Genomic DNA, 13571 nt, shown 5'->3' with positions numbered 1-13571 from the left:
CGGGTTTGCTATACGTTGCCCGCGGGCCTTGAGCCCCCGTGAGCGGGCCGGGCCGGTGCGGCAGTTGCTGAGCCAGCTAGAGACGTGCCGTGACACTGGCGTTTTCAGAACAGTTTCTTCTTCAGGGTTAAATCATTCTTTTATTTCTGGTATAAAGTAAGTAACCAATTTTGCAAAATCTTTGCTGAACTTGGTTATACTTCATTAAAAGTTTCCAGAGAGAAACAGAGAGAGGAAAAGTGATAAATCACTCCCCAGGGGATAGGCAACACTGCAACCCTTCTCTCTTCCCCTCTTGGGATTTTCTGCATGCACACATATGTGCTTGGCGGGTTTTTAAGCCACTGGTCTGGGACCCAAACCACTCCATTGGCCATGTGGTGTCCAGCACCTTAACCTCCATGCCACCTGGCTGGCCCTGAGAGTACCTTTTCTAATCCTAGATACTGTCAACAAGTTTACAAGACAGCAACTATGGTGGAGGTCAGCATGTTCATACCAGTGGGCTTCTATAGTAAGCTTATCAGAGTCAGAATAACTTCCATTTTCTAATACAAATAGTATATTAAAATAAAAGCCAAGCATATCTATTAAAGAATTTTTGAAGGGACCAGCAGATGGCATAATGGCTACGTCACTGGACTCCCATGTAGTTGACTGTGGTTCGAGTCTTGGACCCAGTGGCTTAAACTCAAACTGGGCACATGTGCGTGCGTGCCCAGGATCCACCCCCGTGTCCCACACTTGCCCGGCCGCCCTCTGGGGTCTCCGCAGCCCCCGCCGCCATCCCGCACTTGCCCGGCCGCCCCACCCCTCCGAGCCATCCTCGGCGTGCTCTTCCGCCTTTCTTGCTCGCGTGCTCTCTGGGCCGAGTGGGGAGCCCTTGTCTTCCCAGCTGTGAAGGGAGGCCCTGGGCCTGGCCTCGGCCTGTTGGGTGGGCTGCCACACCTGTCCTGGCTACCTAAGTGCCTAATGGGAATTCCGAGTGGCTCTGAGATTTTACCGTGATTTTTTTCTGTGCCATTGAAGTCCCTCCCCCTAATTAATTAAAGACTTTTTTCTCTTAAAGGTGGCAGAGAGTGGGGCTGACCCTTCCCTTAGTCACACCACGGTCGCTGTCCTCAGTTATGAAAACCTCTTTGCCTTTTAACCCCCTTCCCCTGCAGCAGTTCCAGTGTGTTTGCTCTGTGGCCTTGGGGAGGGAGGGCGGCGGGTGTTTTGTGTGTATAGATTTTTTTTTTTTTTGAGAGGTTTTTGCTACAGGGTGCTTGTGCTTGCCAGAGAGACAGATAGAGACAGAAAGACAGAAAGCTAGAAATCACCCCCCATGGGGGATGGCCACGCTGCAATCCCTTCTCCTCCATTCTCCTCTCGGGATCCTGGGCACGCACACACACATACCCGGCGTGAGTTTAAGCCACTGGGTCCAGGACTCGAACCGCAGTCGACTACATGGGAGTCCAGCAACATAGCCGTTACACCAACCACTGGTCCATGTGTATAGATTTTGGTTTACGAGAACGGCTTGGTGATGTGGTGCTATACGACTCCTCCTTTCCACACCATGCTCAGAAAACAGTTCACAAAACTGTGATATGTGGGTAGGCTTCAAAAGTTTGAAAAATACGGAATTAAAGTGCGAGTTTATTGAAATGCAAGAAAACGGAAATCCACACGTGGTTCTGTGTTGCTATACGTTGCCCGCGGGCCTTGAGACCCCGTGAGCGGGCCGGGCCGGTGCGGCAGTTGCTGAGCCAGCTAGAGACGTGCCGTGACACTGGCGTTTTCAGAACAGTTTCTTCTTCAGGGTTAAATCATTCTTTTATTTCTGGTATAAAGTAAGTAACCAATTTTGCAAAATCTTTGCTGAACTTGGTTATACTTCATTAAAAGTTTTCTCTGTCTTCCTATCGGGTTTTGGTATTTAAAAAACAACACCCTGAAAACAGTAAACCTAGCGTGTCTTGCCATGCCCTCCTGCTCCTGGGAATGGCTCCCGGCTGCGCTGCTGCCCCCAGCTTTGGAACTGAGGCAGAGCTCCACTGTGGCAAGGCGGCCGTGGAGTGGACCAGCATGCCTGGAGCGGGCCGTCAGGCAGCGCCAGGCACCTGTCCATGTGGCCCAAGCGCAGAGCTGGCCTGGGCCTCCAGCGGCCCGGCAGCAGCCTCGCCAGGTGTCCAGAAGGAGCGTGGGGCTTCTTGCTGAGGGCTGGTTTCTTGGAGTCTCTAATGAATTTCCTGTGTTTTGTTTTAAAACTTAGTAGCATGCTGAAACTCTCTCCATGAAACTTGCCTGTCCCTTCCAGGCACTTTTGAACCAGCTTAGAGCTGTGTTTGATCAAATCATCGAACTTCAGAATGCTCAGGACACGATTTACAGAGCTGCTCTAGAGGAGTTGCAGAGACGGCTGCAGTTTGAAGAGAGAAAGAAGCGGCGGGAAGTGGAGGTACGGTTCTGGCCGGGCCGGTGAGCTGCCCCAGGACGGACGCCGGGGCCCTGGTGAGCTGCCCCAGGACGGACGCCGGGGCCCCGGTGAGCTGCCCCGGGAAGCTCCACGGCAACAGAAAATTTGCCGCTGAAATTGCTGTACGCGTGGGGCTGCTCACATGCACGACTCATCTGCGTGTGTGCGCGTGTGTGCACGTGTGCATGTGCATGAGCCAAATGTCCGCACTTACGGGCATCTCTGGTCCCCCCTGACTGATGTGTCCCCGTGGCCTGGAAGTGGGGGCTGAGCCGGCCGCTCACAGGGCCTCGTGTTTGCTGCAGTGTGCACTTTACATGTGCATCTTGGGGTGCTCAGAGACCGCCGTTGGGAGAGAGGAGGGGGGAGAGGGGAGACAGAGGAGAGGGAGGGAGAGAGGGAGAGAGAGGAGTGGGGAGAGGGGAGAGAGGGAGAGAGAGGAGGGGGGAGAGGGGAGACAGAGAAGAGGGAGGGAGAGAGAAGAGGGAGGGAGAGAGGGGAGGGGAGAGGGGAGACAGAGGAGGGGGGGAGAGGGAGAGAGAGGAGGGGGGAGAGGGGAGACAGAGGAGAGGGAGGGAGAGAGGGAGGGGAGAGGGAGAGAGGTAGCTTGCTCTCGTGGAGCTGCGTGGGCCAGGACAGCCGCGTGGCCCAGGAGCTCACAGGCCTCCAAGAGACCAAGCAGCCCTGCCCCGAGCAGGCTGAGGGTGTCCGTAGTGGACTGGAGGGTGGACCTGCAGGTTGCGTGCAACCTGGATTTTAACCCCTTGTTCTCCTGGGGGAAGTTGGCAGGCTCAAGCAGAGCAGCAGGGGAGGAGGGAGCTTTCCTCGGGCGGCGTGAAGGATGTCTTCGCCGCTGAGGGCGAGCGGATTTCATAGGTTGGGTAGGAAAAGCCCTCACGGGAGAGGAGGCTAGAAGCCCTGGCCGCCCCAGGAGTGCCTGTCCCTCAGAGGGACTCAGGGACGTTCTGCGAGCAGAGGTGACCGCTGACTTGGTGTCGGAGAGCTCCTGCCGCAGAGAACCCGTGGACAGGTACCGTGAGCGGATACACAGGTGCCCTCGCCGCTGGTGGGCCATCTCGGTTACAGAAGCCGTGGTGCCTACACACCACACAGGACGGCAGACGCTGGTGGTGTGCAGAGGGGACTGTCACTTCCTCCGGGAAGTGAGGCTGGCGCAGCCACCGAGGCCGTCCAGACCGTGCTGGAGCCGGGTGCCGTGTGCGGCTTACAGCCGCTGGTGCTCAGGGAGGGAAGCCCCGAGCTGTCCCCCGAGCTGCTGGCACGCCGCCCTCTGCCCGGGTGGTGCCGACATGGATGTGTCTTGCATTAATTTAAGGAAATGAAGACGGAAGTGAGGGGCAGAGGGTGTGGTGTGAGCATCGGGCCCCATCTCAGCCAGACGCCTGTAGTTGCTGCCAGGGGTGCAGGGCGAGTGCGTGTGGGTGTGGCGAAGGTGCAGGGTGAGACGGGGGTGGCAGTCACCACTGCCCTCGTGTGACTGTTGGTCTTTCTGAGAGCTGCTGAGAGCCCGTCTCTGAGTCCCAGTGCAGAAGGGCCCCACCGGGACGAGACGCCATCTCGGGCTCTTGGGCACTCTCAGGCCAGCTCTCCAGGAAACTGCAGAGCATGGTGCGGGACGTGGATGGCAGTGGTGCCTGGTGGGTTCCTCAGGTCAGTGCTCCGTGACAGGAGCCGTGCTGGCTCCCCGGGGACGCTCAGACAGTGACATGGAGCGTGAGCAGAGCGGACAGACCCAGCGCACGGAGCAGGACGGGCTCCCCCGGGGCAGAGGGGCGTGAAGATGACAGGGCGGGGCTGCCGCGGTGAGGGAGGTGTTGTTCACCGCAACGAGACAATGACACGGAACACGGCGTCCGAGTTGATCCGCAGACAGCAGCTAGGAGCCGCTCGCAGGAATGGGCCAGAACAGTCGGCCTCCAGCGTGAATCCAGTTTCTCTTGGGCCCTGAGAGGCCGGGGTGCACGAGGACCATGTGGTGAGGATTGTGCCTCCAGGCCGCCTGGATAAACAGGGGGTGCCAGAGTCTGCAGACCGCGCGGCTGGCCCGGGTCTGGAGAGCAGCAACGAAACACCCTGAGGAACGCGGAAGGCAGCGTCGGTACCTCCTGGGGTGGCCAGGAGCTCTCTGAGCCCAGAGCTGGCCAGCTATATGACGAGACCTGAGCAGGAGCAGCGATGAGCAGGGCGAGGGAAGGACCCACCGTGTGCCCTGTGCCGTGCGGTCGGCGTCTGAAAAGAAAGTCAGGCCTTGGCGTGATTTCCAGACTACCCCGGAAGAGAGTCTGCCCAGGGTGAGGGCCGGGCACCGCAGAGCTGCCGCCTCGTGGCACCGGGCGTGCTGCTGAGCTGTCCCGCCTGGCGCTGGCGGTGGCCCTGGGGCTCCAGGCCTGGTGCAGGTCCTAGGAGAGGAGGGTGCACACTGCTCCGGAGACAGCGTGAGACCGACCCAGCACTCAGAAAGCAGCAGCGTGGGAGCTGGGGCGAGTGCTAGCCAGCAGGTGGGTGGGCGAGGTACTTTCCCGAGTGCTGAGGCTCGGAGCTGGTGGGCAGGAACGCTCAGTGGTGCTCCACGTGGGTCAGCCCCTTCTGGGAACGCGCTCATGAAGAGGGGAGCGTCTACAGTGCCTAGGAGACGGGCGTGCCCACTTGGCCAGCGTGCCACTGTGCATGCCGTCATGGAAACGTGTGTGGGGTGGACACACAAGCCGCTCCCTCAGCCTCGTCCTGAGAGCTCGGACGCTTCGCTGGGAATGAGCTGCCTGAGCAGCCACCTGGCCACTGCCACCACCGGGACATGCAGGGGCTGCCTGCAGGCCCTGGAGAGCGGCTGGGCGGCAGAGCAGTATCGGAGAAGAGCCCAGGGCAGGGCTGGACGCCCCTACCCAGCCCCATCCCTGTCCTGTCCCCAGCGCCGTCACTGACTTTGGTACTTCTGGTTCCCAGGGCCAGTGGGGCGTGACGGCGGCGGAGGAGGAGGAGGAGAAGCAGCGGGTCCAGGAGTTCCGGGAGTCCATACCAAAGATGTGCTCACAGCTGCGGATCCTCACTCACTTCTACCAGGTGTGCGCTCGTGGGCTGGCTGGTCGTGCCCATCGTGTTCTGGCCGCGTGCCTTCCACAGTGACGGGGCGGTTGGGTGAGCCGCCGGGCACGTCCACATGGAGACATGCGGCTCAGCATGGTCCCGCCGTGCCCACGCCCACGCCCTGCACCCCAGACTCTCCCAGGAGCTTGTGCCCTCCCCAGGAGCTCTGACCCGCCTCTGCCTTGGCTCCCAGCAGCGCGGTGAAGTTGTGGCTGGAGCGAGAGCCCCGGGTGTCCCGGGTGTCCCTGGTGTCCCGAGGTGGGCAGGCAGTGCTGGGGACTTGGGCCCGCGCTTTCCCATGAACTGCCCCTGTGACTGGTCTGGTCACTTGCCTCTTTAGAGGACATGCTGGCAGCGTAGGTGGGTGGAGCTCAGCCGAAAGGTGCGCTGCTGCCGGGTGGGGTGCGCTGGCCCTGCTGGCCTCCCGGCCAGTCCTGTCACTCTGGAGAGAATGGAGGCGGGAGGACAGCGCGAGGACCTTGGTGAGGGCCCGCGTCAGGAGCTGACCTCAGGCCTTAGCAGCCATGTCTGTGCAGCTGGAGTCGCGCTGCCACATGAGGGCCTTGCCCTGGCCGCAGCCTCGAGCTGGCCTTCCAGTGCTCCGACTCCCATGTTTGCTCCTGGGCTGGGTGAGTGAAGGTTGTTCGTTTCTTCCACGAGGGAGAGAGACGGGCACCCCCCCCCCCCGGGCCTCCCCAGTGTGGGCCACCCTCATATCAGCCAGCCTGCTCGTGGGCACGCGTGTGCCTGGTGTGCATAGGGAGGCCTCAGGAGTGAACCCCGGCCCTCCTGTGTGGGCCCAGCGTCTCCAAGTGGGCCGCGCACTCCCCTCAGCGTAGGGAGGGTCTGTTGTTCTGCAGTGGGGCCGTGACGTTGGCCTGCTTTTGCGTCTGTGTTGGTAGCTTCTGCAACTGACGCCTGGCCGTGCCCGGCGGGTGGCCCAGCGTGCAGCACCACGACACCGTGCGTGTTGCCGTGCTCGCCGAGTGTTCTTGAGAGGTGGTCATTTTGCCACATTGAAGTTCGAGTGAACCTGTGTCAGATGGCAGTCCTGTCCCCTTGATGAGGTGACAGTGACAGCGACTGTCCTGGGAGGTCAGCAAGGTGGTGGGCCTGGAGCCTGAGCCGGTCGGGGCTGGGAGGGCTCGCGCTCTAGCTCACCATCCTTCTGGGGCTCTGGGCACACGCTCTAGCTCACCATCCTTCTGGGGCTCTGGGCACACGCTCTAGCTCACCATCCTGCTGGGGCTCTGGGCTCGCGCTCTAACTCACCATCCTGCTGGGGCTCTGGGCACGCGCCCTCCCTAGCTCACCATCCTGCTGGGGCTCTGGGAGGGCCCGCGCTCTAGCTCACCATCCTGCTGGGGCTCTGGGCACGCGCTCTAACTCACCATCCTGCTGGGGCTCTGGGCACGCGCCCTCCCTAGCTCACCATCCTGCTGGGGCTCTGGGAGGGCCCGCGCTCTAGCTCACCATCCTGCTGGGGCTCTGGGCACGCGCTCTAACTCACCATCCTGCTGGGGCTCTGGGCACGCGCCCTCCCTAGCTCACCATCCTGCTGGGGCTCTGGGAGGGCCCGCGCTCTAGCTCACCATCCTGCTGGGGCTCTGGGCACGCGCTCTAACTCACCATCCTGCTGGGGCTCTGGGCACGCGCCCTCCCTAGCTCACCATCCTGCTGGGGCTCTGGGAGGGCCCGCGCTCTAGCTCACCATCCTGCTGGGGCTCTGGGCACGCGCTCTAGCTCACCATCCTGCTGGGGCTCTGGGCACGCGCCCTCCCTAGCTCACCTGGTGGCAGCACTGCTTCGGCTCCGAGAGCTAACGCGCTGCGGGGAACCGTAGGCCGGCTCTTCCTGGCTCACCGTGCGCAGGTGCGGCTGTGTGGTCGAGTAGAGGCCAGGTCCGAGCCACCCTGCCGGCCAGCACGCTGCCCGGGTTGGTGAGAGGCTGTGGGGTGGGGGAGGACCGCCGCGGGGCTCTGACCTGCTGCTCTGCCCCCAGGGAGTCGTGCAGCAGTTCCTGGTGCTGCTGACCACCAGCTCGGATGAGAGCCTCCGCTTCCTGAGCTTCCGGCTGGACTTCAACGAGCACTACAAAGCCCGCGAGCCGCGGCTGCGCGTGTCCCTGGGCCCCAGGGGGCGGCGCGGCTCCCACACGTGAGGCCGCCCAGCTCGCGCCGCAAAGGCCCCTCGCCGCCTCGGCCACCACCCCTGCCCGCGAGTGCTCCGCGTCTCAGCCGTGGCAGGCCGTGGGGCCCGGGCCCGCCCCCCCCCTGCCACGCTCCTGCACGCCACCAGGCCAATGGCCTGCTCGCACCCTCGGCCGTGTCCCGGGAGTCCTGGTGGACCCCGCGGTTTGGTGGAGCAGCTGAAGTTCTCCACGCTACGGCTTGCATTTGCCACTTTTAACGACCAGTTTCTTTGAGAGGAGAGCAGGCTGGCTGGGTGTTCCTCAGTTAAGACGGCGACGTCATCGCTGCTTTTCTGACGTCCTCCTCAGAGCCAGTCTTGTTCACACCGCCAAGTCGAAAAGGAAGTCCCTACTGAGAAAATACACAGAGCGTTTTATTTTGCCTTTTTAGTGTTATAAAGTATCGACCTCTACGAGACCTTTGAACCTTGACACGATTGCCACTGTCCCTCCTCCAGAGTCTACGTTTTTATACCAACCTTCCTGTCTCAGCGCTCCCGACACATCGTGTAGCAGAGGGGCGGCGTGGGGCAGAAACGCCCGCCGCTGCAGCCACGCTCCTCGGAGCCGTCCGCCGGAGCGTGTGTAAATAGGAGTGCCTGGAAAGGCGAAGTATTTTATTTTCAGAATTCCAGGACGCATTGGAAAGAAGTGGACTTAGATATGAAGAGTTCCTGTTTCCTTGCCTATTTTTTCATTGTAAATATTTATATATCCCTGACCAGAAGTCGGGGGGACTGGCTTTTGTAAAAATGTCATATGAGGTCATATAACTCTGCCTTTACTGTCGCAGAAGTGAAAATGTAGAAAATTAAAAGGAATTATCTTTCAGACGCTTCCGGTGTTTCTCGGGCAGTCTGTGCCGGGACCGTTCACTTGCCAGGGTCCGGGACGACTGGACAGAGCTCAGCCCTGAGCTGCAGTGGGTGGGTTCTTCAGGGGCTCAGACCAGGAATCAGGCGGATGCCTGCCGTGGAGCCGAAGGGAATCCCCCGGGGGGGCAAGAGCCCCGGTGACGCAGACACGAGTCCATGCGAGGTTTCGGGCTTGTGTTGGCCATTGGCCGTCCCTGCTCCCAAGCGCGGGAGACCACGCCACTGTCCTGCGCTTCCTGTTCACAGGCTGGAGTGCCTCCAGGGTCTGTGGGAAGCCTGAATGCTTGCCCCGGGGGACGGGGCCTCTTGTCCCTCTGTGGACCTCAGGAGGGGATGGAGAGCCTCAGGACGTGTCTCAGCCCCTCTGCCATGCCTGCAGGCTTCCTGGGCATTCAGGGGCACCTGGCACAGGCCTGCGAGCCCTCCGGGGACGGGTGGGTGCAGACTCCCCGTGTGCAGATGCACAGGTATTCTCATCCCACACTCAATCTGCCCGTGTTCTCGGTGTCCCTGCAGCTGCCTCGCACGGGGGTCCGTGGGGTTGAGTGCTGCACACCGTGTAGAGGTACAGGTCCCTATCTGACCCAGGTGTCCTGGTGAGGAATCAACCTGAGGAGCCGTTCATCTGTCCCAGTCACATCTAGAAATGAACCAAATTGAGTCGGCAGGCGGCGTGGTGGTCGACCGCAGTCTGAGTCCCGGACCCGGCAGCTTGCTTTCTTGTTTTCTCTCGAGTGCACGTGCAAATTTTAAAAAGTAAAATAAATAAAAATAATTGTGTCACTTCAGACGGTTGTACTACGAAGTGTTAAACCAGGGTCTCGTGAATAGCGCAGCATATTCAAGCGTGGCATTTGCCGAAACCATTGAAACTCAGCAGGAGAAAAACGCTGGCCGCCAAGTTACCCCAGGCCTTTTACCGCGCCCTCGGGTCTCCGCTGTGTGCCTGCGTAGTGGGCCGGCGCTGACCGTGTGCGTCCACACCCAGAGCTGCAGCGCCGCTCCTGTGAGGCCCGCAGGGGGCGCTGTTGCAGGGGGCCCCCCGACCAGCGTCACAGCTGCTCCTTGGGGTCTGCCTAGGTGCACTGAGCTCAGGAAGACAAATAACTCCCTGAACCGCGTCCTTAGAGTCCTCTGGGCCATGTCCAGCCACGTGAGCCACCCCCGTCTGGTCCTAGCTCCTTCCACGTGCTGTGGCCTCCAGCTGACGCCCGGGCAGTGCTCTCCTGCTGTTCCTTTTTGATGGTGTTCTGGGTGCCTGAAGGCCTCGGAAGGCCCTTGCTTCCTATGGAGAGGGGCGTGACCTCCCTAGCTCGCCCACCCCCAGGTTCGGAGCAGGTGTTTGAGGTGGGAGTTCTTAGCAGATACCCCAGACAGCCCGATTCACTGACCTGGGTGGCGAGCCAGCAGTCGGACCTAGTTGGACAAGCTTCCTCGGGTCTATGCGCATGCCTTTGAGTAGGTGTGGGTTTGAGGCACGTCTGCAGCGGGGAGCCCCGCGCTCCGTGAGTGCTGCCAGGTGCCCCTGGGAACCGGGTCTCTCATCCGGGTCTGGCAGGAAGGTGCCACCCGGGACTGGCTTTGAGGACTGACACACCGCGCCCAGGGGCTCAGGGCTGGTCCTGGCCCTCCTCGTTTCCACAGCCATCCTTGGGCTGATGTTAAGAAAATGTCCTCGGGGCCAGCAGGTGGCGTGGTGGGTAAGGCACTGGGCTTCCACAGGGCCATCCGCGGTGCGAGTCCTGGACCCAGTGGCTTGAAAATCATGCTGGGTGCGTGTGCGTACAAAATACTGAGAGAAGGGAGAAGAGACTGCAGTGTCGCCTCCCCCACCACGGCAGTTTCTCCCTTCCTCGCTGTCTCTGGTGAGACACGCATCCTAAAACCTAAAAAAGGAAAACACCCTATTCTGAGGGTAGCGGGCTCCCTCCCCTGCTTTGACGCCGGCGGAGGGAGGGACACATGGTCCATCTTGTAAAAACCAACGCCGTTACCGCCTCATGAGCCCTCCCTCTGACGTTTATGTCATGCTCTAGTAGAGGCCCCTGGCCTCCGACTTCTTGCTTGAGGTCAAGGCCGGCCTTTTCCTGCAGCCCCCAGGTTGTGGGCAGCCCCGAGGACACGCCGGCACGGCCGCCACCCTTCTCTGAGCTGCACGGTGACAGTGACGGTGACGCGGTGTCAGACTCGGGTCCCCACACTGAGCCAGTGAGGAAGCTGGTTTCCAGGTGTTTCCACGGCAGACAGTCTGCACAGCCAGCGCGGGGCGCATGTAGGAAGGTCCGGGAGGGCTCCCAGTCGCTTCCCGGCCCTGACCTGGGTGAAGGGCTTCCGGCGCAGTCCCCGGACCAGATGGTAACGGGGCCAAGAGCCCACGCTTCGTTAAAAACACTCCTTTCTCTGCGCCATCCCATTATCATGGAAGTATTGTCGGGGGCCTGAGCAGGTACGTGGCACCCGGGCGACACCCTAGCGCTTAAATGTCGTTGCCAGGTGCCCACTGTAACGTATCCTCCCGCCCCCACCGACGCCTCGGGCCTAGGACGGCGCAGGGGCCGGGACAATCCCGCCTCCCACATGCTGGCCTCCACGGAGGCTCCCGGCCCAGCTCTGAGGTTTCGCTCTGGGTCATTTGGGGAACACAGACTGCACTATGCCCCCACCGGCCAGTGGCCACCCTCCTTGCTGCCTGGGTGCCCAGCATCTGGGAGCTGAGCTCTGGTCAGCTTTTTATTTTAAGAACTTCTGCCCAAGGACCTGGGAGGACCGTACATGGATGTCACCGGCCTTATCACGCCGGTCACCCTGCCCCGGTCACTGGCTCCCTCCTCCCTGCGGCTGCCGGGCCTCGGGTGGGCAAGCGAAGCCTGGTGCCCACAGTGAGGTATGGCCAAGCCTGGTCTTTGCACCGTCCCAGGCTGAGGAACCTCTGGACCTCCACTCGCCTGTAAGTCACCCCTGCTCTGAGACGTCCCTCTCAGGCCACACCAGCGTCCATGCTCCGCGCTGACCATGCCTCTACTCCCCTGACACGTGTGAAGGGCACGCAGCAGCAGCCCTGGGCCTACTTAGCCCTGACTGGGCGTGTGCCTCGGCCACCGTCACTCAGACCGGCTCGGGACAAGCCTCCAGTGTTGTACTGGGTTCTTCTTTTAACAAGATTACTCATGTATTTACGTATTTCTTTCTTTATCATTCTTTAATGTGGCCATAGAAAGACAGAAACCCACCAGGTCTGGGACTTGAACCGCGGTCAGCCACGTGGGAGTCCAACACCTTAACAACCACACCAGCTGCTGGCCCCGAGAGTTATTTTTGTTGCTGACACTCTGTACACACCAGCCACACAGCATGGTAGGGCGGACCCCGGAGCGGAGGAGCCCCGAGTTCACCCAGGAGTGGTTCAGGAGCCGTCCCTTGGCTGCTGTGTCCAGTGGTGAAGACCCTGAGCTCTCCTCTTTCAACCATCTGGAAGGAGAAACCAGGTTTCAGGAGGTGAGGTGACAGCTCGCTGGAGCCTCAGGGTGAGCCCCTCAGCAGACGCACATGGGTGACTCCCAGGGGTGGCCTGTCTGTGTGGGGAGAGCGGCCCAGGAGTGAGCAAGCCAGAGGCCAGTGTGAGGACGCAGGCCCTGTGCCTGATCCGAACCCTCTACACCAGCGCCTCCAGACCGCTTCCCTTCAAAACCAACTTCCTCCAGAGACACGAGTTGGCGACGAGGGCTCCTGTTGAGGACTGTGAGGCCCCGGCGGCCCCGTCTCCCGCAGACCAGCCCCAGGCCTAGCAGGGTGTCCCCCCCACCACCCGTTTAGCTGTGGCTGGAGCAGACGGCACATCCCAGCTGGGGAGGCACCTGCTCCGGGAGGGATGGGGGTGCAGGCAGCTGGGGGGAGCCGGGAGGGCGCCGGACGGGGCCGCCCCTGCCTGGAGCCTAGCCTTGGTTCGCCTGAGGATGGCTCCGGGCGGAGCAGCAGTGCAGAGCGGGCTGCTCCCTGGTGTTGATGAGCATCACCACGGGCCGTCGTCAGACCCGGGCCACAGTGGTCACTCACGGATGTCGCAGCTTCAGACTGAAACATCACGGAAGTGGCAGAGCCCCAGGTAGGCAGGCCGTCCTCACACTCGGGAGTCCCATCCTTCGTTCTGCACCGTGGGGAATGGCCCTCACGCCTTGTGGCTCTCTCAGGGCCACGCTGGCCTCGCTCTGGGGCCGCCCGGGCCTGCGGGACTCCTGTTTTAGGGACACCCCATAGCCCAGACACTCCTTCGCCTTTTGGACTCGCCGTCTCCATGCGTTGCTTGAGATTAAACATGAGCGGTGGCCCTGGGCCATCCTGCTTGGCTTGTCACGGGCAGCTGGCCCCCCACGTGGCCCGGCCCCCCCCGTTCCCTGCTGCCCTGACTGTGTCCCGACTGCCCTGAGGTCTCCGTGCACCGCACGTGGGGCCGGCATCCTCACCGCCACCCAGACACGTCGCCGGGTCCGCGCTCTGCCCTCTCCTCCTTAGGGCGGCACTGGGCGGGGACGGGCCCGCCTCTGCGTCCTTCTGCCGCTCTGCCCAGTGAGCTGTGTCACTGTCCCTGCTCCTCACAGGAGGGAAGCATGAAGCATGTGGGGCTCTGCCCAGTGCCCACAAACCAGCCAACTGCAAAGGGACCTGTGGGATGAGGGCAGAGCCCGGGCTGGTCTGCGTCCTTGGTCCAGCATGAGCCCGCCTGTCTCGAGGGGGCTCTCAGCGGGACTCCTGCCGGGTCTGTGACTGACGACCTGCCCTCAGCATCTGGCCACCAGGACAGCTGGCACCCAGCCTGCCTTTAGCAGGAGTCCTCCAGGCCCCCCCGTCTTTGCCATGCCCGTCCCCTGACCACCTCTGTCCCTGGAAAGAAATACAATAGATGTAGACCAGCTCAGACTCGCTGCCATCCGGGTGTTCT

General features: G+C 61.5%; 1 protein-coding gene across 2 annotated transcripts in view; it reads left to right on the top strand.

Moving 5' to 3' along the window:
• Positions 1 to 7839, top strand: part of TUBGCP3 (tubulin gamma complex component 3) — a gene marked incomplete at its 5' end in the record, with an annotated part of 60728 nt that extends 52889 nt beyond the window's left edge. The window contains 3 exon segments of one of the 2 annotated variants that reach the window (XM_014592051.2): positions 2306 to 2446; positions 5429 to 5545; positions 7572 to 7839. In XM_014592051.2, the coding sequence (XP_014447537.1) occupies positions 2306 to 2446; positions 5429 to 5545; positions 7572 to 7730 (417 nt within the window). 2 annotated transcript variants of the gene reach the window in all.
• Positions 7840 to 13571: the final 5732 nt, after the last annotated feature.

Source organism: Tupaia chinensis, unplaced genomic scaffold (genome assembly GCF_000334495.1).
Source record: "Tupaia chinensis unplaced genomic scaffold, TupChi_1.0 Scaffold000644_1, whole genome shotgun sequence".
In the NCBI taxonomy this organism is placed as follows: Eukaryota; Metazoa; Chordata; class Mammalia; order Scandentia; family Tupaiidae; genus Tupaia; species Tupaia belangeri.
Note: the sequence above shows the minus strand (reverse complement) of the source record. Positions and strands in the feature narration are given on the sequence as shown.